The sequence below is a fragment of the Tamandua tetradactyla genome, chromosome 20 (genome assembly GCF_023851605.1).
Source record: "Tamandua tetradactyla isolate mTamTet1 chromosome 20, mTamTet1.pri, whole genome shotgun sequence".
NCBI classification, from domain to species: domain Eukaryota; kingdom Metazoa; phylum Chordata; class Mammalia; order Pilosa; family Myrmecophagidae; genus Tamandua; species Tamandua tetradactyla.
In genome coordinates this window covers 31,002,767-31,029,089 of record NC_135346.1, presented here as the reverse complement: position 1 = coordinate 31,029,089, position 26,323 = coordinate 31,002,767, and the positions used below count along the sequence as shown (strand labels likewise).

At 50.4% G+C, this 26,323-nt stretch overlaps 1 protein-coding gene across 1 annotated transcript in view; it reads left to right on the top strand.

The window, feature by feature from the left end:
• CAMK2A (calcium/calmodulin dependent protein kinase II alpha) overlaps nucleotides 1-9,553 on the top strand; it is a 41,172-nt gene extending 31,619 nt beyond the window's left edge. Inside the window, exons 14-16 of the mRNA XM_077137979.1 lie at nucleotides 2,730-2,805; nucleotides 5,526-5,620; nucleotides 9,321-9,553. Coding sequence (XP_076994094.1) covers nucleotides 2,730-2,805; nucleotides 5,526-5,620; nucleotides 9,321-9,553 — 404 coding nt within the window. The remainder of the gene's footprint in view (nucleotides 1-2,729; nucleotides 2,806-5,525; nucleotides 5,621-9,320) is intronic.
• Nucleotides 9,554-26,323: the final 16,770 nt, after the last annotated feature.

Genomic DNA, 26,323 nt, shown 5'->3' with positions numbered 1-26,323 from the left:
TTAGCTATTTCCATTGATAAATTCATAACACGCTTACTCCTCAGAAGAACACTATGAGGTAAGTACTATCAGTACCTCTGTTAAACATAAAGGGAAACTGAGGCACAAGAAGTACTTTGCCCACCTGGCTTCTGCATCCATGCCCTTGACCATTTTGCTAGACTCTTGGAGATGGTAGTGAGAAGCAGCTCAAAGGAGATAGGACAATTAGCAAAGGCTCAAGGAATGTCAAGCTGGAAGGGTTTTAAAGTCCATGGAGAGAGGGCAGGGGAAGTGGCACAGGTCCCATGGCCAGGCCCATGGATTCCCTCTGGGTTGGCACCCCTGATTGTGTGGCGGAATGCTGCAATGAGGTGGTTTCTGGCAGAATTGGGGTGGAGAGGTGTCCCTAGATTATTTTTATGGGTTTCTTCCCATCCTTAGGCTCCAACTCCCATGAAAGAGAGCAGAGTTGACCAAAAGGCCAGATGTGCAGCTCTTAGAGACAGTGGTTTCTAGGCAACTTGGGCAATTCTGGGGAACAGGGCAAAGATAGCAGCCCTGGGCACTGATTTGGAACCATCCAACCACTCATTTATTCCCTCACTCAGCACATATGTATTGAGTGTTGCCTCTGCCCAGGCCCAGGCACAGCCCCAGAGACAGAGGTGCTACAGCCCAGTGTGACCTGCTGGAGCTCACAGGCTAACGACAGACTCATTCCCAATTCGGGTGATTCTGATTGGAGCCATGAGAGAAGGAAATCAGTCATTCACTGAAGTGACTGACATTGCAGGTAATAACTGTTGCACCCACCATGTGCCAAGGTGGGGGGTTCCTGCCCTGAGAGGCACCTGGTGTGGGGAAGAGTGTGATGAGCTGGCTGGAGTCCCAGCTTCCTGGAAGCCAGTGCTTTAATCTCTCACTGTCAGCTTGGCTGCCTGTGAAGTGGAAGTAATAGCCACAGCGTAGTTTTCCTGTGAGGCTCCAAGAGCACATAAGTTCAGCACAGTGCCTGGCATATTCATTCGTTCATTCATTCATTCATTCCCTAGGGGGTCAGGCCTGTTCTTGGGATACAGTAGGACAAGAGCAGCTACAGTCCAGCCTCTATGAGCTGATATTTGAGTAGGAGAATGAGAAAAAGTACAGGCTCACACAATAACTGGGTAAGTGCTATGACAGGCAGCATGTCAGGGTGCCAGGGTCCTGTGGTAAAGGCCCTGCATGGGGGAAGAAGGCTCACCACCTGGTATGTTCTGTGTCTTTGGGCAAGTTACAACCCTTCAGTGGGCCTGTTATCCCACCAGCTTCACAAGGGGGCTGGGGTATCTGATCGCTAAGCCTCCTCCAGCCTGAAAGCTCTGTGATTCTGTGTCCTCTGGGCCTAAAGGGAGCCCCCCACCCCCACCCCGGTGTGGGGAGGAGTGGCCCTGGGCAGCTTGTGAGGATAGGAGCAGGTAAGGGCCTCAGGCAGCCCTCCTCTCTTTCCCAGGTCTCCAGATGCCTGAGGCCTGGCCTGAGCTGTTCTCTGAGCAATGTGTTCATCCCCCACCCTGAGGCTGCTGCAGCAGGCCACTTAGCTGGCCGGGTTTAAAGCTAGGCTCGAGGCTGGGTCAGAGGGAAGGGGGCCCTGCCCCTGCCAAAGCAGGTGTGGCTTCTACCAGGCTGGGGGTCAGGAGGCCTGGCTGCAAATTCCTTCCTCGTTGAGGCTCAATCTCCTTGTGTGTAAAATGGGGAGAAACTGGCCCTGCCCACCTCCCAGGGTATTTGTGAGGAGTAGAGGAGGAAGGGGCTGGGACTTTGGGACTCTCACTGGGCGCCTACTAGATGCCAGGCTTTGGACAGATGCTTTGTGTGCATCATCTCATCCTCTCGCCACAGCCACCCTGGGAGGAGGCTGCTAGCATCCACACTAGACAGACGAGAAGCTATCCTGTGGCCCATGGTTGCACAGTTTGTAAGCAGCTGGATTGGAACTTAGATGAAAGTCCATTTGATACCTGAGTGTCTTCTACTACATGTTCACCACTGAACAAACGAGAGGCAGGAATGTCTCTGTTTCACAGATGGGAAAACTGGGGCTCGGAATGGCACTACACGTAGTAAGAAGACGTGAGTCCAGGTCCCCTAGCGGTCCAAAGGAAAGACCCAGTGCAGTGCTTATGGTGTTTCATTGGTGGACGGGAGAGGGTGGGGTCCTAGCAGCCTGGGATTTATTATGGCCAGAATGTTCTGGACCGCTCAGTGCCTGAGTCCTATAGGCACCCAAATGGAAAAGCTCAGCTGGGCTTAAAGGATTAAGCCCTAAACCCTTCCTTAGCAGCTGCAGGACACCGTTAGCCACAGTGATTCCCTGATGCTTGGCTGCCAGTGACAAGTGCCACAGCTGATCCTGTTTGGATTCCGGAGGCAAAACAAGGTGGGAGACACATATTTCAGAGCCAAGACTTGGCTTCAAATCAGGCCTAGAGTCAGAAAGTCCATCGTGTGTGCTTTTGGAGGCAAAGGCAGCCACGAGAGGCGCTGGCTCTGCCCTTTTCTGGTTGACAGAATTTTTGTACCCTTTCCACTTCTCCGGGCCTCAGTTTCTTCTTTTGTGAAATGGGGGTGATGCTATCTGCTTCTATCATCTATGTGATGTCCTCAGGTCCCAGCACAACATCTGGCACGTGATAAGGACTCAGGAGACGGTAGTGGTGCTTCACTACTATTATTATTATTTATCTGTGTCCCCTCCTGCCTTACAGTGCGGAAACAGGAAATCATAAAAGTGACAGAGCAGCTGATTGAAGCCATAAGCAATGGAGATTTTGAGTCCTACACGTGAGTTGACTGGGCTCATTCTGCATGTCCCTCTGCTTGGATCTCTGTCCAAGGGGTGCTGATGGTTAACTGGGGATGGTTGACCCTCATCTCTGCCCCTAACCCACTCACTCTGCATTGCATTGTGCACCAGTCTGAGCTCCTATTTCTGTTTTGCATTTGGACTTTATGCTTTTTGAAAGCTTTTTGTTCACAATGCCTCCTCCGCCCAACTCCTGTTCCCCCTCTCCTTCTCCTCGTCCTCCTCGTCTTATTCCCCAAAAGGAACTTCAACAAAACTCCTTTGCACCCCCCAGGAAATAGAGGGTGGTCTCCACGACCGAGGGGCTCTCCTCAGGGGATGAGCTGGGAAGGAGGGGAGAGAGGCCATCTCCTGCCTCCTGGCCCCAAGTTGCCCTGGAGTTTCCTGGACCTCTGCCCTCAAAGGGGCAGGCTCTCTGTGAGTGGGCAAGAAGCCATAGAGTACGTACCCACACTGAGCAGGGGTGAGCAAAAGTACCTCAAAACGGAATCGTAAATCCCCTGGGGAATAAAGCAGAGTGCATGAAAATAACATACATACAATGAACCAAGCATTAGAAGATGTCCCACACCACCTGGCCCGGCCATGGAGGGCGGCTGTCTGCAAAGGCTGGGCCAGAGCACCCCCTAGCGGTCACCTCCACCTTCCTGGTGTGGTTGGGAAGCAGGTCTCAGCTGGCCCCAAGGAAAGGAATATTCTGGGCTTAATGTCTCCGTGGGTGGACAAGGCCTGGGCCTGGAGATGGAACAGCTGGGCTCTGCATATGCTACGGCAAAGTGAACCTTGCCTGTTGGTTTAAAATGAAGTGGAAATAACTTGGTGGGGTTTGCTCCTTGGGTAGCCTGATTTTGATTTCCACTGTGCCTAGAGATGAAGTAAGTTTCCCAAAGGCTTGGCAGGGCAGGTACATTCTAATTATGGGAAAGGTATCCAATAGCAGAGGGGCAAAGGCTCAGAAATTCATCGGTTATCTCCAGAGGAACAAGGACCTTGGAATGTGCATGTGTGAAACTGAGGCCTGTGTATATGTGTGCACATGTACTTGTCATACTGTGTGCACATTTGTTAGCAGTGCACAAAGAGCATGCACAGCTTTGTGCCCGTGTACCTGGGTGTGGCATAAAGCACAGAAACAGGCAGTTTACAGGGCCTTGTGGCCAACTGCAGAAACAGTTAGGTTGGAGTTTATTATACCAGAGGCTCTGCAGAAACATAGCCAGAGAGGGAAAGAGAGAGGTGGACCCTGTGGACCCCGGGCCTCCCACTGCCTATTTTGGGGGCCCTTGGAAACCCTTCCCACCTGCGTGATGACACTTCTGAGATCTGCAGTCTACTCTAGCAGAAGCTCTGAGCTCTTGCCATGACCTCTGTTACTTCTGAGTCTGGCCCTGTGTAACCCTGGAAAACCTCTTTGTCACCCTGGGCCTCAGTTTCCCCACATGTACAGCAGAGTTGGAGCAGATGACCTCTGAGTCTGTTCACTCTAGGAAGCAGAGACACCCAGACATCTCCAGGAGCGGGCCTTCTCCAGTGGGGTCCTTGATGTCCAAGATAGTCAGAGTTTAGATTTGAAATGGGCCTCCCAGCCTGCCTCAGACCCCCAGCCTTGGAGGGTTCTGGAGCTGGAAGGGCCCCAAGAATCCCCTATGAGCTGACCACAGCTCTCTACCCCACCCCCACGCCCTGGCTTCATCCATCTGGAGAATTTGAGGTCCTGAGCAGAGGAGTGAGTTTTCTGGGCTCTCAGGGACAGTCAGGACAGGACAGGACTCACAGCCACTGGGCACACCTTGCAAGAGGCTTTGTCCCATATTCGCCACCATGCCAGCTCAGGCCCTTATGGACCAGACACCCTCTTCTGGGGCCTCTACTTCTGTCTGGTTGGGATCTTTGCTTGTCCTGGGGCCCCTCCTGTCCTTGATTTCATTGCCATTGTCACAGGGGCCCATCTTGTGCCCTTTGGGATGGGACAGACCATTTATGCCCTTTCCTCACAGGCTGTCACAGTTTCCCAGAAGAACTCGGGAAGGGACTGGTGAGCTGACCCTTCACAGCCTCCATTTACCGAGTGCCTCCTCCTGCCACACCCCATGCTCATCCTTCCCCTGCATTTTCTCATTTAATGTATTTTCCTCACCTTACAGTAGAGGAAACTGAGGCTGGCAGTCAGGGTGCTGCTAACCCCAGGACACCTTTGTGCAAATGAGTAAAAAGCACCCCTTCCGGGCATATACATGTCTTGGTAAGCAGAAGTCATTTTATGGGTGGAAAGACAAACTAGGTCCAGCCCCTGAGCCAGCAGCACTGGGCCCGGGGATGTAATTTGGAGGGTAGAATGTGGGCTGAATTTCGCCCCCACCTGGGCGCTCAGCCTGGCATCTTTATGCCTTGCATAACTTCGCATGATGTTAAGCTGCTTGTTTGAGATCTCATAACAGGAAGGGGCAGAGCCAGAACATGAACCCAGGCTTTTTGGTCCTAAATAGCACCATCCAGTCAACGGTGCACTGCACTTTACAGTTTGTAAGCCCTTTCCCATCCCCCAACCTCGTTGATACTGTGCAGTAGGTACAGTCAGCCCCATTTCACAGGCTTGCTGCAGAATGGCCCAACTCGCCTCCAATCGAGGCCCCTGGAATTAGAGGGTGGCCCTGAGACGTGACCTCGGTCCCTCTCTCCTCTGCCTTCCTTTCCCCAGGAAAATGTGCGACCCGGGGATGACGGCCTTCGAACCCGAGGCTCTGGGGAACCTGGTGGAGGGCCTGGACTTCCATCGATTCTATTTTGAAAACCGTGAGCAATCTCTTCTCTCTGGGTGCCTGTGATCTCCTCTTGTCCATGTCCTGCTGAATGGCACAGCAGGGTGACAGGAAGGGCCCTCGGGGCGGCTCAAGAGCCAGTGAAGCAGAAGTTTCCACGTGGACAGGGGTTGGTACCATCTTGGCTCCCTCTCCTAAGCCAGGACCACCAGACTGCCAGCTGCCCCCCTGTGCCTCCTGGGGCTCCCGGAGGCCTGGCATAGCCTGGGATAAGCGTGGCAAGTCCCCAAGCCCTCTCCTGCCCATGACCCTGGGAGGGGCTTTAGCTGCATTTTACAGATAAGGGGGGACCTTCCCACCAGGCTCACGCGCCCGTGTAAGAGGCACTCTTGACACCTGGGGCCATCCCAGCTGCCCACAAGCTGACCTGTGCGTTTTTATGCAATAGCTCCCGTGGGTGGGAGGTTCAGGGAAGAGGAAGGGATCCCAGGTTCACACTGCTGTGCCCCCACCTGTTTGTCTGGGTCTCTGTCCTGCATGTCTGTCCTTCCTGGCCTCTGTTTGGCAGGAGAGGTCTTGACAGCTTTGCAACCAGGGGCTATCAGGGGGCACTTTCTGCCTTTGTCTATGTCTCCCCTTGGCCAGGGCTCAGACAAGGACAAACCAAAGCACACAGAGGTAGAACCCTGCAGCCCGGGACTAGGAGGAAGGCTCCTGTGGTGGTCTGTCCAGCAGCCCCCGGGTGAAGGGCATGTGCCACCACCAAGGCTCCCAAGATGATTTCCGGTATAGATAGGTGCCTCAGGCAGGAAGTTGTTTCCTTTCAAGTCCTTCTTCAATACTTCTGGCTACATCAAGTGGGGAAGCTTAGTCGGGCACCAGCCTGGCTTTGACACTTCTCTGACACTTCCTAGTCTCTGTTTATCAAAGAGAGAGCAAGTGTCAGGTTCAGTCCCTTGCAAGCAAGAACATGGAGCTGGAATTACATACCTGGACTTCTTTAAAGTTTATTCTGTGATACTGGTTGTCCTTTAATGATTGTGCTAGAAAGTTTTCTTTTAAAATAAACATATAAATTAATAGAGTGAGTTGATTTAAGAAAATATTTTAATAATGTAAGTACAAGTGGCACATGTATACAGTAAAAATAATAAAGGCAGTTGGTAAATGGTGAAGTGGGGAGAGTTGATCTAGCCCAGCTCTCCATCAATACAGAAGGGGAGCAGAGGCCCCGGGAGGGAAGGGACTTGCCCAAAGGCACCTGGGACGTTGGTGGAAGGAGCTGGACCTGACTCACTCCTGTGCCCTCTCTGATGGAATTTTATAAAGAGGCTCAAGAGCACCCCCCCAAAGAAAGCTGCAAGGAAGGAAACTGCATCTGCCTTTAATAAATCAAACTCTGATTCTGATTCTCTAAGGGTGGCAATGGGGATTGAATTTTCAGGCAAGAGAGGTGGCTGGACCCCAAGTCTCCATTGCATGGGAGCCCCCTCATTGGTCACTGCGGCCCCCACTAAACGGGTTTGTCCTCTAGGGCTGCTGGTTTCCCTTTTATGTCGTGGCTCAGCGTGAACTCACCAATTCTCATGGAGCCGAGCAGAAACGGGCTAAGACCTAAAGCTAAAGGCTTGGGGATGACAACACGAAAATAAACTGAGGAGGCCAGGCTAGCCCTTGGTCTTCTTCCACTCAGGGGGCCCGTCTTGACCCCAGGCCCTGGGTCTCTGGTCATGCCAAAGGCAGGACCCCCACGAGCAGGGTCCAGAGTAAATGCCCTCTGCTGTTCAAGTCTCCCCTCACCCCCAAGCCTTGCTTGAGGACCTGGCCCCTTTTGTCACCCTGTCCATGAGGAGAATCTTATTGGAAGTCTATACCATCTGTTGAAGAGGAGGTCATGCCTGCTGGGTCATTTCTTTACAGATGCTCCCCAGACCCCCAGTTCTCACTGCAATGGCAAGGCCAAGTCTCCTGGACTTCATTGGGCTCTGGCTGTCACTGCTGGGATTGTTCTGGATTGTCCTAATTCATGCCCACCTAAAGGAGACTGATTTCTTTTAGGCCAGTTGTTGGTGGACCTGTCTGGCCCCTATAGGGTTTTGGTTTGAGATTCTGGAATAAGCTGACCTAAAAGAGACTGACTTCTTTTAGGTCCAACTGTTTTACTTTCAGGAACTGGCCCAGTTTGGGTACAGCTTTTGTGTATGATCTGAGACAAGTCAGATTGAGTCTCTGGACCTCAGTTTCCAAATCTGCTAAGTAATGCATTGAAATAGATGGCTGTAGGCGCCTCCAGTCCTAGTGCTGTCAGGGATGGTTCAAATGCCTGTCTGTATTTTGTAGGAGGGCCACTGGGTGACCTCCAGCCTCTGAGGTCACTCCCAAACCTATGACGCAAAAGCTCTACATTCTAAGTATCTGAAAGCCCAGAACTCTGAGAGTCCATTATTCTACATGTGTAAGACTCAGCGATTTTGCGCCCTTTATCCAAAGCCTGGGTGTGGTATGATTATAATATCAGTGGGCAGATGCTAGCTGATGTTTTCTGCAGTCCTGAAAAAGGCATTTTACATTTTTTCAGGAAATCAGTGCCTCAAACACCTAGCCATGCCTCAGGCTCATGGGGCGGGGAAGGGGAAAGGAGCTTTGTAATGTGATGGATTTCTGAACTGGAGTCTGTACTTCCATCTGCATTTCATGTGGTTCTCCACACAATTTGGACCTGCATTTGGACACACTTCAGGAAGGCACAGGTTGCGCCTAAGCCTGAGGTCCTTGCTGACCCCTGCCCCACTCCCTCCCTAGGTCAGAGTCTCTATGTGTGTGTTTTCCATCTTGATGAAAAAAATCGAGAGTCCCTAGAGCAACAACAACCACAGCGAAATGGTGGCTTGTACTTCACACGGAGGGAGCCGGCTTCAGGGGCTTGTGTCAGTTCTGACATAGTTGCAAGAGCATTGCGCTGTCCCCGACTCTGGAAAACTCTGTGACCTTGCCCACGTCCACCAACATCGTCCTTACAATTTCCAGGTCCTAAGGTTCTACCACGCTGATATTCTCCAAGTTTCCATAGTTCTAAATGTCTACAGAGAGGTGGTATCCATGGGCAATATCTGGACTGAAGATTCATTTCATGTGGCCTGAGACTTCATGTTAAAATCCAGATTTCTGGATTCTCTTGAAAAATCAGAGGGCCTGGTAATACTGGCCCTACTTACTCCCCTAGCAGCTACTAGGGAAGCTGTATACCAGGCGCCCTCTTTGGATGGGACATGGAGCTCTGTTTCCCACAGGCCCCACCACCCCCTCCTGTCTCCCCAGGCAAAGGGCAAGTTGTCATTTAACTTCTTATGCCCAGCTCACCTCCCTCATTGATGGAGCTGCCTGGCCACTGTAGGGTTTTGGTTTGAGATTCTGGGATAAGCTCATCTGACTTTACAGTCACCTTGTTCCTATACTTCCAAGTGTCTGAGATAGTCTGAGTCTCAAACTGCATTCCCCTGAGTCGGAGGAAATTCACTGTAGCTAACCTGGGACTGAACGTCCCTGCCTTCTAGAAGCTCTGCCTTGGCTCCCAGACAGCTGGGCCCTGTCACAGGGATCCCCTCCTCTGGAAGTGCAGTGAGCGGAGGGGCCTGTGCTGAGGGGCCGCTGGGCGTGGGGAACAATGGGGGCAGGAGGCAGGAGGCCCCGTGGCAGCTCCTCCGCCCCTCTCGCCCCCGCCGCCCCCGCTGCAGTGTGGTCCCGGAACAGCAAGCCGGTGCACACCACCATCCTGAACCCCCACATCCACCTGATGGGCGACGAGTCGGCCTGCATCGCCTACATCCGCATCACGCAGTACCTGGACGCGGGCGGCATCCCGCGCACGGCCCAGTCGGAGGAGACCCGCATCTGGCACCGCCGAGACGGCAAATGGCAGATCGTGCACTTCCACAGATCCGGGGCGCCATCCGTCCTGCCGCAGTGAGCACCTCTGCTCCCCCTCCCCCCGCCCCTCCCCCACCAAAGGGCAGGCTAAAGGGAGCGGGGAGGGGGTCGGCCTGGAGCCCGGGGAGTGCGGGAAGGCGCCAGGCCCGCGGGCTCGTGGGGAGAGCTGGCAGGGCCCTGGGAGGCAGGGGGGACAGGGCTGGCTGCCCTGGCGAGTCAAGGCTGCCCCCAGCCCCACACCGCCCACCGTCTCCACCGTGCCTTACAGTTGAGGGACCAGGCCAGGGGTCACCGCGTCGCCGGACCACGGAGACCCACTCTTCGTCGGTGGAATGTAGCTGCTGGTTCTCTTACTTGGATCTTGCTGGAATTCCCCCCATCACATCTCACGACCACCACGACCATCGCCTCCTCCTTCCCTGTGTCGAGGAAGCCTGCTGTTCCCAAAAGCCGTCCCAACTCCAGAGCAAAAGGCTGCCCCCACCGACCGACCCCACCACTGCTGCTCACTCTTGCTCTCTCCCATCGACATTTCCTTGGAACTTTCCCTCCCGGGGTGGGGCTTCCTCCGGCCTCTGTGCCCCAACTCAGGGCTCCAAGGAACCCCTGCCCCGGCTGCTGTTTGCCTGGCCTGGCCTTGGCTGCAGGATGCAGCGTCCCAGCTGGGCCCTCCCCGGGGCTGGGGAGATGGGAGACAGGCCCCAGGCCCACGGCATCTGTCAGCCCCGCTCCCCTTCTCTCGTCTTGCAGAGGCCCTGGGGGAGAGCAGATGACCCCCCCAACCCCCGAGCCAACCTCCCCTGTGGGAGAGGGAGAAAGAGCTCCAGATGCCAGGAGCTTCATGCTTCAAAATTCTTCCTTAACTCCTCTGTCTCCTGCCTCCTCCTGGGAATGCTTTTCCTTCCCCCTTAGAATGGGGGGTGCCAACCTCTCAGGGTGCCCCCAGGGTCCTTCCCCCTTCCTTCTGCTGATGTTTACCTCTAGCACTCAGCCTGCCCATCCCATTCTTCCTTCATCTGGGGAGAATTCCAGCTTCATAATATCCGAGCGAAGGAATCTGATTGTTTTTTGGGGGCAAAAGAAAGCAGCGTTTAGGTATCACTTCTCCTTGGACCGCATGCCTTTTTATAGCCAAAATTCCGTGTATTTCGTAACTGGATTTCACGTTAATGGATATTTATGTAATAACTAGACCTCTCAAATTATTGTGAAAAGGGTTGGGTTGGAAAAGAGGGTGGGAAGAGGGGTGAGGGTTTTTGGTTGTTGTTCTGTTCTAGATATCCTTTTTTTTTTTTTTTTTTGTCATCTCTGAGGTGGACTTTGTCCCCTGTGGATATCTGGGGCTGAGGTGGACTCAGCCCCAGGGGAAGGACCTCTCTGACATTGTGGCCCAAGGCGAGCTGACAGGGCTTCCGCTGGGGGCTATGGGAGCAGATGTGAGTGCTGACTGACAGTTAGTCAGGGCACAGAGCCTGCAGCCAGGATGGACTCACTTCCCTGCTAGGGTCCTAACCACCAAGCCTCCCAGAGTTTCATCCCACCACCACTCCTGTTTGCCTCCCATACCCCCCCCCCCCACCTCGGGGGCCCATGAAGCGCATGTCTTCATGGCCTCCTCCCCCTTGGCATCTGACGGCCAAAGCGAGAAGTTCTCTCTTCATGCCTCGTTCTACAGCCCTAGGTTTGCATTCTCTCTCTCTCTCTCTCTCTCTCACTCTCAATCTCTCTCTCTCTCTCTCTCTCTCTCTCTCTCTCTCTCTCTCTCTCTCTCTCTCTCTCTCTCTCTCTCTCGCCGTCCCCCCACCCCTTCCTTTCCCTTTCCCTCTTTCCCCTGAGACTGACTCTAATGTGGAAGGCCTTGGCACATCCACTACAATCTATTGTCTGCACTGTTTTCTTTGCATGACTTTATATGCAGTATGTTGAAAAAAATGAAAAGAAGAAAAAACTCTACAAAACCAATCTACACGTTTTGGAAAAAAAAAGAGGTTATATCCTCAGTGTCCGACTCGGAATTATGTTGCTGCCTCTCTGTGCTTTTGGCCTCTGTGTGGCCGTGTTTTGCCAGCATGAGATACTATCCCCTCTGGAGGATTTTAGGGGAGAAAGAGCCACATCTCCAGGGATTTGGAGGAGGCTCTGGTCTCGCTGATGCTCTGGGGAGTCCTGGGTGTTGGTTGGAGCAGGACGGATGAAGATATCTGACCCAGGACTTTCTGAGTTTCCCCTGACCACTAGCTGTCTGCTGGGCTCTTTCTCAACTCCTGCTGCCCAGACTGAGGGAACGAGGGGGCAGGCCAGGCAGGCTGGGTGGGCACTGAAGACCAGGAGAGAGCGTGCCCAGGCCTCCTGGTTTCCAAGCCGGCCCATCACTGGCCTCTGTCCTTGGCAGAGGCCCTGCTGTCCAGGCCCAGGGGCGAGCTCTTGGTCTGCCTTGGGCCTAGAGGGCTGCCTACCGAGGCCTAGCGAGCTCAGCAGCCCAGCAGCAAAACGACCTGCCTCGCTTATGAGCTCCCAGCTCCCCACAGCCCTCCCTTGCCAAAGGGCAGGTGTGCTCCTCACCAGGGGATGCTGCAATTACCATGGCAGGGTCTGGCCCCCCTTCTTCAGCCTTAGTTTTCTCATCGGTTGAAAGGGTTAAAAGTTCCCAACCAGCCTACACTGCAGGGCCGATGGGGGATCAAGTGGCATGGTGGCATGAAGCCCAAACAGCAATGAGAACTAGCAGGATTTATCTTTGGCTGGACTCCTGTTTAACTCTGGGCTTGGCCAGTCCACTTGACCTGCAGCTTCTCCTTCCTCTCTTTGGTGCCTGTCAACTGCTTCTCAGCAGTGGACTGCAAGGGGAAAAGCAGTGGTTCGGGGGTTGGGAGGCTTCAATTCCCAGCTCTGACCCAGACTTACTGTATGACTTGGGCAAGTCTTTTCCCCTGTCTGGGTCTCAGTTTCCCCACCAGAGGAAACTGAGCTGGAGGACCCCAAGGTCCTGCCTTCCATTTGCTGAAATGCTTCCTGTCCACTGTGTCCCTCTCTTCCTTGTTTTCCTCCAAGTGCCAGAGAAGTGGAGGCAGGTCCCACGCCAGGCTGGGATGGCCCCACTGTGAAGGCCACTCCTGGGGATGGGCAGCCACCTGCCTGGACCCCAGGGCACTGGGGGTGATCCTGAGGCAGCAGGCAGTGGAGACTGGCAGAAAATATCGGCTAGAGCCCAGCCTATCAGACAGATAAACCCTGTGCTCCTCCAAAACACCCTTCAGATGCAAAAAATAAATAAATAAAATAAAAAAAAATCCAAACCCAAGCAAAAACCTAGGCTTGAGCATGCAAATGCATTCACAGGGAAGTTTTGTCCCAGGTTTGTGCCTACTGCCGGGGCAAATGCTGACCTGCGGCCTCCTATCTCCCTCCCCAAGGGCAATCCTTTGAGGGGACGTGTTTGCCAGACTCCCCGTGCTGGTTTTTTGTTACTGTTTGTTTAGGGTTTTGTTTCAGTTTTTCTTTTTTTTTTTTCAATATGTGGCTGTGAACATGAATGATCACTGCTCAAACTTTCTGCTATCCGGGGGGTGGGAGGGAAGAAGGGGCGTCTGTTTTATTCTTGGTGTTTTCAGTGCAATAAATAGCTGCAAATGTCTGCGTCTCTCTGGGTCAAGCTTGGGCACTGGGAGGGTGTTTTCCCTGCTCTCCACCTTCTAGTTGTAAATGGAAAGGCCTGGACTTCAGTCACTCAGGCCACGCGCTTCAGGCTGAGCCAGTCACTGTGGGATGACGCCAGGGATGGGCTTTGCTTCCCCTGAGGCACGTGGGGGACCCCTAACAAGAAGGGGGGGTGGGTTCAGGTTGCCACAAACAGTCACAGCAAAGGGGTCTCGGATCCCCTTAGCCAATGAGTGGTTGCTCCAGAAGAAGCCAACCTACCCTTGTCCCCCCAACCCGCCCCATTCTCTTCCCTCAGCCACTAAACCTCACAGAGAAGCCCCCGGGCCTCAGAGCACCTGGAGAGTGGTTTTGAAAACAAGGTAAGGGGAAGATGTGTCTCTTTATCATAACCCCAGAAAAGTGATTGTGACTCTAACTCCTAGGGCGGTGCCTTTGGGGTTGAAGAGACCCAGGAGGCATTAGGAGTGTTGGTGGCAGTCTGAGCCGCAGCCGCTCCCCTCTGACGGCAGAGCCAGGTGCTGGGCAGGGGTTTTCTCCTCTGGCCATGATGGGCCAAGCTCCACCTAGGAGGCCCCGATTCCACAGGCCCAGGGGGATATGCCCACTGGAGCCCACGTCCCTGTCTAGACCACGCTATGGGTGTCCGGATTCCTTGCCCAGGACCTGCACCAGCCCCTCCCCCAGTCTCTCCTCACTGTCTCAGGACGGGTGGCCCCGGTGGGGTGGGGGTGGGGTTTCCATGGGGCGTGTGCCCCTCACGTACACGTGAGACCTGCACAGAGAGCAGGGGCAAAGGCTGGGAAGAGCAGGGGGGGTGGGCTGCAGGACCTGCCCCCTTGCCCTGGTGTCGCCAGCTTGAGTGCCCGGGTGTGGGTCCCCCGCAGGACTTGGGCGGCTATTGCAGACGTTGGCCAGCAGGTGGCAGCACAGGAGCAGGTTCCAGGAGGCTGTGGGCTCTGCCCAGCCACCACGCTGCGGGCGTGTCCGGTGGACCTCAAGAGGTGTCCTCGAACTCTCAGAAAGTAGCAGCACCACTTAAAACATGATTATCGCTCAGGCGCGTGGCCCTTTACAGTTCACAGAGTGCTTTCACACTGCTTATCCCAACCACTCCTTACAAGAGCCCTGTTTTAAAGAGGAAGACACTGGACTCGGAGGCAAAGAGGCTTCCTGCGAGACTCAGAGCCCGGCCTGGCCCCAGCCCTCAGTGCTCTGCTGCTCCAGGGGCCGCCCTCACCGCGCTCTGGGCTGTGCGTCCCTGTCTCTGTAGGACCAGCCAAGAGCACCTTTGACCTCCTGTCCCCTCACCTCCCCGGGTCCACCCCTGCCGCCTTGAGCGCCTCATGCCCATCCACCCCTGCAGAGGGCCGGCTTCCCCTCGTTCTCTTGCTCAGCGTACAGCAGCACCTCCTCACCCTCCAGGACCAGATCCGGCATCGCCTAGGCTGGTTTTGGCACCCGCTCTGGGCTCCCAGCATGCTCCAGCTCCCTCACCCTAGCACTCTGGTGTCTGCCTACCTGGGCCCTCCCTGCAGGCAACACAGCGTCTGCCGGGCACGCTGTGCTCGCCTGGAGCAGACCCCGGGCAAACGGGTATCGCTGGAATGAAAGCAGGAGGACTCGTGTGGGTCTGAGCGCAGACACCACGGCGGACACCAAGGGCGCTGGCCAGGCGTCGGCACACCGCACACCCTTAATATTTGTGCTCTCTGAGTCCTCGTGACAGCCCTCGCCCGGAGGCTCTGTGATTCTCCTCTCTGTGACTAGGGAGGCTGCCGTGCAGAAGGGTGAGGGCATCTGCCCAAGGTCGGGCCAGGGGGAGGGGAGATCCGGAAGCCCACCTCCCTGGGAAGGGCTGGGCACAGGGGATGCAGACAGATGAGCTCGCCCCATCTCCTGCCCGCCAGGAATCCCTGACGCCATCCCAGAGAGGGAGAGACACCCAGAGACGTGGAACTCAGGGTGCAGCTGGAGGAGGTCTGCCGTGAAGTGCGCCGGCCTTTCTGGGGAAGGTGGGCCCTGACTGCCACAGGTGCCCCCACCCCCCAATGGGAAAGGGCCTTCCCTAGACCTAGCTGCTGTAAATCTTTTAGGAAACATCCCCCAGCAGGTGTTGGAAGTGTTTGTTCAGGGCACGGTGGGGCGGGTCCAGCCCTGTGGGAATGGCCCCTTCTTCCCTTCTTCTGGTCCCCCTCCCTAGGGCAGCCCCCCCCCTTCCTTTCCACTTGGGCCTGCCAAGGTCTCAGAGGCCACCTCCCTCAGGGCGGCCCGGGGCCACAGCTGGGCGTGAATGGGGCCACCTAAAAGAGGACTATCCCTTCCCCCAACATAAAGGGAGGTCCTCACCATTCTCTCCTCGAGCTTCCCCTCTCTCTGCCTCAGTTTCATCATTGTTACAACAGCAGGGTTGAGCCTGTGGTCCCCCAAAACTGAACTGGGCTGGCTGCTATAGAGTCACTTAGAGTTTGCTAAAAATGCAGATATTTCAGGCCCTATTCTCAGAGAATTAGATACCTTGGGACTAGAATGGGACCAGGCAGCTGTGGTTTTAATAGGCACCCAAGTCCGGGAATCCTACACCAAGCAGCTCCCTCTTTCCCCAGTTCCCACAGTGCCTGGAAGCCCAAAGATAGTTATCGCCCAGCCCCACCCAGCCTTCCCTCTTCCCCATCCTCCTTCTCTGACTCAGCTAAATCAATATTGACTATCGCCTGGCCCCTACCTCTAACTCCTGCCACCACCCACGCCTGACTCTTGCTGGGACCCCAACCCTGAGTCAGCAGAGCCACGGTCAAAGCCAGGCTTGGGGTCCATACAATTGTATTGTTAATCCCATCCCCCTCTGCATCCCCGGAGCCCTGCTGGTTCAGCAGGGTGCCCAGCTCACTGGAGAAATCATCAGGTCCCCTAAACATTAACCTCATCCTGCAGAAGGAGTGAAAACTTCCTTCCCACCAGGCAGAGCTTCTTCCTGGATCCCCAAATTCATGTTAGAGGAAGGGGCCTCTGTCCCCCTCTGTAGTTCTCCATGGCCCGGCACCAAGGAGAAGGCTAAGTTGGGAGGGTGGGGGGCAGAGGGCTCCCCTTTGCCCACCTCGGGTCCTGTTCAACCCATTCATTTTACAGGTGGGGACAGTGAAGCCCAGCTTGCAAGGCCCTTTGCCCTGGCTCTGGGAGGTGTGGACAAGCCCTGAGCCTCAGTCCTGGGCCGCCCCTTGCACCTGGCATGCCAACCCCTGACCTCCTTCTCCCTAGGCTGGTTGGGGCTGGGAGCTGCCCTCAGTTTCTCCATCAGTACAAGAGAGAGCTGGCTAGTGATAACGATTCCACATAGCATAGCATGATTCTATATGCCACATTTAGTGTTAGGCATTTCGACCCGTTTCTAAAACTATGCATTGGTCATCTATATTATCTCAACTAATACCCTGCAAGGGAAAATGTACTATTTCCATTTTGCATTTGAGGAACCTGGGGTTTGGAGAGATGAAGCAACAAATCCATCTGGGTCACACAGACAGTAAGCAGCAGAGCCAGGATTCAACAGAGCCATGTGGCTCTGACCAGTGCATGTCCAGTTCCATCTTGGTTTCTATTGACTACAATTCTCCAGGGGCTGTCAGTCAAAAGTGCCGTGCACCTTAGCAGGAAAAGGTCTTTTTCCCAAAAACCGAAAATAATCTTGGATGGAGGTGCTGAGGAGGCCTCGATGTGGCCAGAACAGGCGGAGACACCTCTGTCCTGGCAGGAGAAGGCCATCTGGGGGACGCCGAGCAGGGTAGCAGGAAGTCAGGAGGAGACAGAGCTGGGGGATGCCGGCCAGGGCTCCGTGGGTGGGCAGGCAGCCCTGGACATGTGTCCAGAGAGGACCAACGTCAGCAAGGCCCCAGGCCCCCGAGGGAGTAAACTTTCCATGAGGCACCAGCAAAAAATGAGTCTGGAGTACAGCCTCCACCGCAGACCCAGAGACTCAGCAACCAAGGGTACGTGGAATTTGGAAGGGCCTGGGATCGGCTTAACTCTTTGCTGGTTATCCCCAGAGCCACCGTGCAGTTTATGCAAAGCTGGGGGCTGGCACCGGGGGCCTGGGATGGGGCAACCTGCAGATGAGGCAAGTCCAGTCTCTGCCCTGGAGGAGCTGGCGATGCTAGGGGTGGGGGAGGCCATGGTCCCAAATGTGTGCTTTCGACCAACACGTGCACCCCCAGGGCCCACGAGCAGCAGGCACCGCATGGGGGTCCGCCAGCACTAGCGCGACCCCGTATGGATGACTTTGCTATGACGTAGGAGTGGTCATTATCCACGTTTTACAGATGAAGAAACTAACGCTCACCGGGGCACATGTCTTCCCCGAGGTCACACGGCCTGGGAGGGGCTGGCAGGGAATGAAGCCCAGGCTCCGGGTGACCGAGAGGGGAGCCCGCTGCGCAAGGCCCCGCTGCCGCCCCAACGCGCTGTGGGGCCCGGAGAGGACGTTATAAGCGGGTGGACGTAAAGTCTGCAGAGGACGTGCATGCCCCGGCGGGCGGAGCTGAGGTGTCGGGACCCACGCGTGTGGGGCGGAGGGCTGAGTCAGGCCCAGCAGGTGCCTTCTCACTGGAGAGTGTAGGATTCCACATCGGGCTGGGGAACGGAGGAAGGGTCGTGGAGGAGGGCGTGTTTGAGAGGCGCCTGAATGGAGGGACGGGGTCCGGGGAGAGGGGCGCGGGTAAGGGATGCTGTATCAGAGTGCAAGGCACGTCCTGACCACGGCTCAGGAGGAGCCTGCCTGGGCCTGCTCAGGGCGTGGTGCGGAGATGGCCTTGGCAGGGTGGTGAACGGGAAGGCAGGGGCAGGGCGCACCAGGGATGGCACACCAAAGCAGCCAGGGGGCCCCCGCTGCGGTCTACTCGGGCTCACTTGACCTTAGACTATGGCTGACCCTGATGATGTGAGGGGGAGGCCCTGACCCCAAAGTGTGCTCTCCCAGTCACAGATCTGCAGCCTGGAAGGGTCTGTGGACAGCCCAGTACCCCATCTCAGGGCTTCCCAGTGCCCAAGAACAGGGATGGATGGCACCAGGGCACTCTCCCCTCAGCCCAGCTGGGCATATGTGCTGACCTCAGAGCTCCCCACCAGCCTCTCAAGTTCAGGGGTTCCTGGACGCAGGGGTCAGCTGAGTTGGAGCTGAGGACTGAGTGGGGCTTGGGAGCCCTGGGGCCTGGCCTGGGCTCCAGCAGGTTCTCACCGTGGGATCTCTGCTCTGGGAGCAGCTGAGCTGCACAGAAGAGGCAGATGGGAGGCCCTGTTTGGCCCACACTGTTCTCCATCTTCCCACATTAAAAATTGGGAAATGTCCCATAAAAATGCAGGCTTCCAGCTTCTCCCAAAAACTTGGGAGATCTGGCAATTGGGGGCTGTACTTCTGAGGGGAAGCCTCCCCCTTCTGATAGGCATGCTCTCTTCTCTACTTTGCCACAACCTCCACCACTCCCTCTTGTCTCACTACTCACTCACTGAAGTTGCCACTTATCCTCCCATCCACACCAGCAGCTTTGCTCCCCCAGGCTCCCCGCCTGGCCTTGGGGGCACTTGGATTTGCCACCCTGTTAGGACAGCGTGGGATTCCAGGTTGGGGTTGCAGTCTGAAGGCTGAGGCTTCTTTTGAGGTGCCCACCTCTCTGGCCCACAGTCAGCTCCCACTGCAGTTGGGACCTGGCTTGAGTCTGTTCTGAACCAGGACCCAGGATGGGAGCAGCTGGGAGATGGGAAAGGTGGTAGCAGAGGAGTGTGACAGAAATGGGAAAAGCAGGACAGGCTGGGAGATGGGCCAGGGTGGGCTGTCCAGGAACCACAGGCCCAGTGGCAGGTGAGGGTGAGGGAGGGCGGGGGGAGGTGAAGCAGGAGGAAGCAAGGTAAGGTGGGTCAGGTCAGCAGGTGAGATAAGGTGAGGGGAGTAGATGGAGGGGTAAGACAGGGGGAGGACAGGCCGCTGGTTGGATCTGCAGGCACTTAGAATCCTCTCATTTCAGACTCAATCTGGGGAGAACCTTAGACTCCTGGGCTCCTCCATTCCTGAGTCGCAGGACACCTGGCTGCAGGGAGAGGCGGGTGAGGTATGCTCTCAGGACCACAGACTGGTGCCCGGCGCCTGTCCTAGGAGAGCCAGGCAAGCCCAAGGGAAGCCTCCTTCCCACACAGCGCACACCGAGTGGGCTCAGAGCCAGGGGCCCTGCCTGTGCCTGGAGCTGGCCCCCAGGGGTGTGGGAAGCAGCACCCTGAATTGGGAAGGCCATTCTTGCATCCTTTGCAAATTAGCAAATCTCTCTTCCCCCACCCAGAGCCACAAACAAAGAGGGGCAGGGGGAGTAGCCTGGTCCTTTGTTAGGGGAAATTTATTAATATCCGAAATATGCAGCAGCCCTCCCTTTCCACTCCCAATCAAAGCCTTTGCAAACACCTGGGCCTCGCATTTAAAAGGCTCTGGGGCTCTTTTATATGACAGGGCCCTGCCAGGAGGGGGTGGTGGGACCTGGAAATTCTTTCAGCCTGGGAAACTCTTGGCTCCTCCCATCCCTGTCTTCCAGCTCCAGGCTTCACCTGCGGGAAAAGCTGGGCAAGAGCTGGAGAGGGAAAGACCAGGCAGGGACAAGGAAAATGCTGGTGTTCCCTGGCTTGGTCACGGCTCTGACCCCTTGGCTGGGTAGCCTGGGGCAAGCCTCTTCCCCTCTTGGCTGGGCCTCCATTTGCCCACCTGGATAAGGGGGCAAACGGCGGTCTCGAAGGGCCTAGAGCTCATCTTCCTTCTGTAACCAAGAAATTAAGACTTAAGGGATGATTTTGATTACTGAACATTATATGGATATTTCTGGTAGATTGGCGTTGACAGAGGGAAATTTGAAATCCCTGAAATTTCTAAATTATAATCCAGCTGGCTTGATCTCTGAGGATTATACAACCTTTATCTTCTGCCCCTGCCATTGTAAAAACCTTGTGACTAACCTTCATTTGTACCCAGTTATCCAATTTTTCAACTTTAGAGTCTTGTAATCACCCAAGACAGCCCCTGATGTTTATTAATGAAGGGTCTTGGGTCCACCCAGAACTAACCCACCCCAAGTCCAAAGTTATCTTGATGATCCAAGACAGGATGCAAGACAGGATCCAACCAAAGTGGGCCCTCCTGACATGCCCTGTAGCTTAGGCTTTAACTTACAAGTCACCTATACCTCATTATAAATAATAAAAATCATCACATTAAGGCTGATGTTTTCTTACATTACTTCTGTAACTAAGCATATAATCAATCTGCGCATGCTCAATAATTAGATCACCACTAATTCCATCAGCTGGGGCCACTCTGCTCATTATCCTAAACCCTGCCCATCTTTTTCTCTAATAAAACGATCAGAATTACTGCAGGTGGGGAGACAGATTTTGGGCCGCTAGGCCATCTGCTGTCCTACTACATGCCCAATAATAAACTCTTCCTCTCTTTGAAACTCTTTGTCCTGTAACAATTTGGTGACCCTCCAGGACAAATGCTTGAGATTCTGGACTCCCAGCAGAGCAGATCAGCCAGGTAACTGAACCTTTTGCAGCTGCTGGACTAAATTTAGTCTAGAGGCTGAGCTACCAGGTATCTCTGTTCTGCCGGAACTCCAGAGAATTTTGGCACCTAAAAAAGCTTCAAAGAGAGAAACCGTTTCCAGTTCCATGTCCGGACATATGACTGGGTGAGTGGGTCATCAGGGTAAAAGTGGACCGGGGAATAGGTATGGCAGCTCGAGTCCCCTTGACCTTGGCCTGGGTCACAGTTCCAGAACAATCCCCTTTGCGCTGACCCCTATACTTGTTTTCTGGGTACCATATTGTATGGGGTTTGAGGCCCTGACCTAACTTTGTTTGTTGAGTATACTCCTAGAAAATGAGTAATCCAATAATTAATTGGTATTTAGAGAAATTAAGTAGGCCTGTTTAAGTGCTAGCTAGTGTGTTACCTGGGAATAGAGAGAGTTTAATGCTTGTTTAATTGTTAATCAGTGTGTTAAGCACTAAATGCCTGTTTAAGTTGGCATGTTTGGTCTAGTTATTAATTAGTGTTACTTTAATATGTTAAGTGTCTTTTTAAATTTGTTAGTTGATATGTTCCTGTATTTTTTTTGGTCAAATGTTCCTAATTGGTTATTGACTATGAAAATTCTTTAAAAAAAGGGTGTGTGTGTGTGTGTGTGTGTGTGTGTGTAATCTTTGGGCTGTGTTGAAAATTGAAAAGCTTTCAGTTATGAGTCTATAAAAAAAGGGCTTATTTCTGTAACATAATCTGGCCTCAGAATGATTTAAAATGAAAATACAGTTAAAATTAAAGATATTATAGTTAAAATTGTTCTGCAAAAAGGTAGAAATAGGGTGGGCCGCAGTGGCTCAGTGGCAGAGTTCTTGCCTGCCATGCCAGAGACCTGGGTTTGATTCCCAGTGTCTGCTCATGTAAGAAGTAAGTAAATAAATAAAATACCGTTTTCCTTAAAGTGGACTTACTATTTAAAGAAAAAAAAAGGTAGAAATGGGATGAGATAATATATTCAATCCTTTAGTTGTTTCTCTCGGCAATATTTTTGTGTTTCTGTTTCTTGTACAACTAACTTTCTATTTGTGTCTGTCTGCCTACTCAATGTATATCCTCATACCTCCATATGGTAAAACAAAGTAACAAACATTTTTTGAAAAGCTCTATTGGAATTGCTTAATGAATAAATAGGTCATTTTATGTAAATTTTATATAAATTGGTACTTCTGAAGTAAAAGAGTAAAAAGAGAAAAAAACTCTGTATGGCAAGATTCAGAACCTTAGTTTTTTGAAATTATTGTCAACAAACCTGGGCATTGGAAAGAACTGCCCCTGGAATTTCCCTCTGTCTCTAGAAAAAGCAAAGGCCCTTTCCAAAGGTCCTGGTCACAGCTTTTAGTAAAATAAATCTAATAATTGGAAATAGTTAAAGAAGGACATAGGAACTCTCTAAATTCCATGCCTCTCACCTAAAACTTTTAATACACCAGCTTCATTCTGCCCCAAGTCCTAACCACCTAAAGCAGTTTTGGGGGAGGACTAGGCACAGAAAGATATGGTGAGGTGTAGGTTAGAATTCTTTATTTTACTGGGCCTGGAGATTAGAAATGGTAAGGATAAAAATGCTACAGAATAGGATATGTTTGTTAACATTATTTCTCCAATAATACCTTTGCAATGGTAACTGTAGTAATCAGATCACTATTAAAATATAAATAGTCTTGGGATAAGAGCAACAAATAAAATCTAATTGCCAAATTTCAGTAAGTAAAACAAAAGATCTTTGAGATATGGGACAGTTTTCCTGGATTTAGGCTTGGGACCAATTAAACAATTGCAGTATAGTCTCCAGAACTTGATAGTAAATGTACTTTTAAAATTGTAGTTTTATAAGACATTATGAAGACATAGAGATTTATTTTCAACCTCCAGTAAAAGGAATTTTATGATAAAATTTTGAATTGAACACATGCCATTTTATTCTCCTTGGGAATGGTCTCCCTAAATTTATACAAACTTACTAGTAAAATAAGTGCTATAATTTTTAAAGAATTACTTTAAAAATTCCTCTTAAAATAACCTCACTAGGTAGGTTAAGTTATATAAACTGAGCAATGTACCTATAATAATAACACTTATATCAAGTATAATAAAATTAAAAATACGCTAATGCTTCAAACATATTATATTTAAGAAATTAGTTAAACTTAGTAAGAGAAATATGAATGAATTTTTATAACCATGATTACCTGGATTTCAAATAATCTAGCTTTTAGTTGCTTGGCCATTTGTTACCTCAGTATGTGGAAGAATTTGAATTTGTAGTGGCTTCGTTAATATCAATCAATATATTCTTGTTAGTAAATGCTGTCATAAATAGAAAAAACTTAGTTCTTAGCTTCGAGGAGTTTATATTCTAGCTAGAATATACATGTACTATGGCAGAGTATAAAACAGTTGTAATAAAGGAATAAAAATGCTGGAAGAATTTAAAAAGCAGATAGATAAATAGTGACCTAAGAAGATCTCATAGAAGAGATGACACTTATAAGAACTTTAAATAAGAAAGTAGCATTTAAATAAATAGAGCTCTGAACTGGTTGTTTTTTTTTTTTTTAGAAGCAATAACTTAATTTTATAAACGCACATATTTCTGGTATTATCTAGCACTTGGGAATAATGTGGGGAACTTGATTTGTTTCTGGATACAAATCCCTTAAATATTGAAAAGCTGATTATGTTTCAAACGCAGGACTTTTATGACCTTTGAAGGTAGTGCTGAATTGGACTGAGAGATTTTAGGCATATTGTAAAGTAATCATTTGTGTGTTCTGAGTATAAATTCTATGAATGCCTAGGTGTGTTCCAAATACGAGCATACATTTCTTCCTTCTTCCATTATTTGTAGTATCTCTGTCTCTTCTCTGTTTCATGAATACTGTTATTGGAAGGAAGTATGCAGGTTCAAAAAACTTTGTGAATGTATCATCAAATTTATTTCTGATTATGTGCAGTCTGGATAAATAAAAGTAATAGGTAGAATGGATATAGAAGGTGATAGGAAGCTTAAGGAAATGACTTTTGTGTGGTATAATCATTACTGACTAGAAGCCCTGAATGGATACGGAAAGTAGTAGAAAGTTGGAGAAGATAAACTTCGTTTGTTATAGTCATTGTTGACTATAAGCTCTGAATGAATGTAGAGCATTGTAAAAAAAGGAATTTATGAAAGTGAATTCTGTCTGTCATAGTCAGTGTGACCAAAATTTAATAAGCCTGTTTATCATATATTTCAAAAAAGAAAGCTTTTGTGTCAAATGGTATTCACACAACACTAAAGTTTAGTTTTCTCCTTGTTAAAATAATGTGGATTATTAATCTGCTCATAATGTAAAGTTTTTAAAAAGTTTTTCTTAATCATCTGAGTACTCTGTCTAGAAAACAAAGAATTTTACATAAGAAAACTATCTTGTTAATGTTTATGTCGGCCTTATCCTTTATTTCAGAAGACAAGTCTTCTGGCTGTTAAGGGAAAACTGTTACAAATAATTTGTTCTTTCACCTTATAAATGTAAGGTGTTAAAACAGTTTCACATTGCGTAGGAGATATTTGGAAAGTATTACAATGGCTAGAAGGGATTTCTCTCCTGTTGCTGCTTAAATTTCTATAGGTAAAATATTATTCGTATATTTAGAGATTGTATAAAATTCCTAAAAATTTGACAATATTCTCACTATCCATGTTATATCCTGATACTGATCTACCTGAAGTTAAACAATGGTTTGGTATTGTTATTCACAGTTTTAGTTTTTTCTTTAAAAAAATAAAAGCTACAGATCACAGAAACAGCTAGGGTATCAGTTGCACTTCTTTGCTTAATACCTCTCTAAACGTGTATGTGAAAGCTATAGCTCATAGCTCCTCTATAACAATGAAAGACTTAAAAAAAAAAAAAAGGTAGAACAAATATATACATTCTATTTTATCTGTTAATTAACATAACTGGTTAATATGTGAAAGTGAAACAGAACAAAACCTCTGCTATGGCTTGTTAAAACAACTGTCTAATGTTTTTATTTCTAAAAACAGCTTCATTTAAAAATGCTTATATCTACAATTAATTATGTGTGCTTTGAAATTTATTGCTTTTTGGCATATGTCATTTTTTCACAATAAAAAATTTGAAAAAATGCTCATAAAAATTAGAGCTTAGATTGTAAATTTTAAATATTATCTTTAAATTCTAAAATGCTCTGCTCTTTGAAAAACCTAGTAGTTCCCTAAAACTTTTAAGTGTCTGTGTAACACCTGAGACTCAGATTTAGTTCTCCAGCCCTGAAAGCCAACATAATTCCATAAAGAAACTGTTACAAAAAAAAAAAACTATAGAAGAGCAAACTCTTATTAAAGATGTGATGAAACTGATCTGGTTAAAACTAAGGCAATTCAATATACAAGGTAAAAAAATAGCATTGTCTGCATTTTAAAAATTTAACTTTTGTGTAAGGCAAAAAGAAAAATGTTTATTTTGTCCAAAATTAACATTTTTTTTTGTAGCACACTATCTAATCTGCCTGGTCAGTTAATGTTAATATCCTAATTCAGGTTTATTTGATATAGAACCTAGAATAAGGGTTAAAATCTTAATATTCTGTGCAAGTTAATGTTATACCATGATGCATTTCAGAGTATTTTGGGCAGAAAGTGAAAAAGTGTTTGCAAAGTCCCTTGAGAGACTGGGGAAAATAGAACTATTAAATTTCCCCATCTGGGGAATTCCTGACATTTTCTTAAGAAAGAGAGGCTCCCAATATAATAAGCCAAGGCCTCAATTTTGAAGCTTGCCCTTATGAAACTTATTTCTGTCATAGCAAACTGAACCTACTTAGTGCCTTAAAACATCTCCAGAAAATCTCTGCTTTGCCCCTTAATAACAACATCCCTTTTCAGCCTTAAAATGTGGTTTCCCCACCCCCCCAAAAAAAATAATAAAATAAAACAAACAAAAAAATGTGGTCTCCCTCTAAGTCCAACTCTGACCTTCCCCCCACATGGGGCATAGTTTCCAGGGGCATAAGCTAGCCCTAGCATTGTGAAACATAACTGGCATCATGAGACATAAGTCCCAAGGATGAGCCTGGCCCTGGCATAGTGGATTCGTTGACCAAAAGGGGGAGAAGAAATAGAGTTTCAATGGCTAAGAAATTTCAAATAGAGTTGAGAGGTCACTTGGGAGGTTACTCTTCTGCAACTTTCAGCCAGATATTGCAAACTGCTGCAGCATGATAACCCCCAACCAACAGTATTCCTGGAAACCCTGAAAGATATCCTGGGATCTAAACATTTTACTTATTTTGTTTTTCAGAGACTTAAAACCCCCAGATTGTTCCAATACCAGAGAAGCTCTGAAATCCAGGAATACTGAATTCTCCAAGAATAACTACCAGTTTCATTGTATCATCCCTTTGCCCCTCAATGACAACACCCCTTTTCAGCCTTGAAGCAGTTAGAAGAATTGTTGCCCAGATATTCCTCAAGCTTGAAAGACAATTATCAAATGACAGGGAGGAACTGTAACTGAGAAATCAGGATTTAAGGGATGA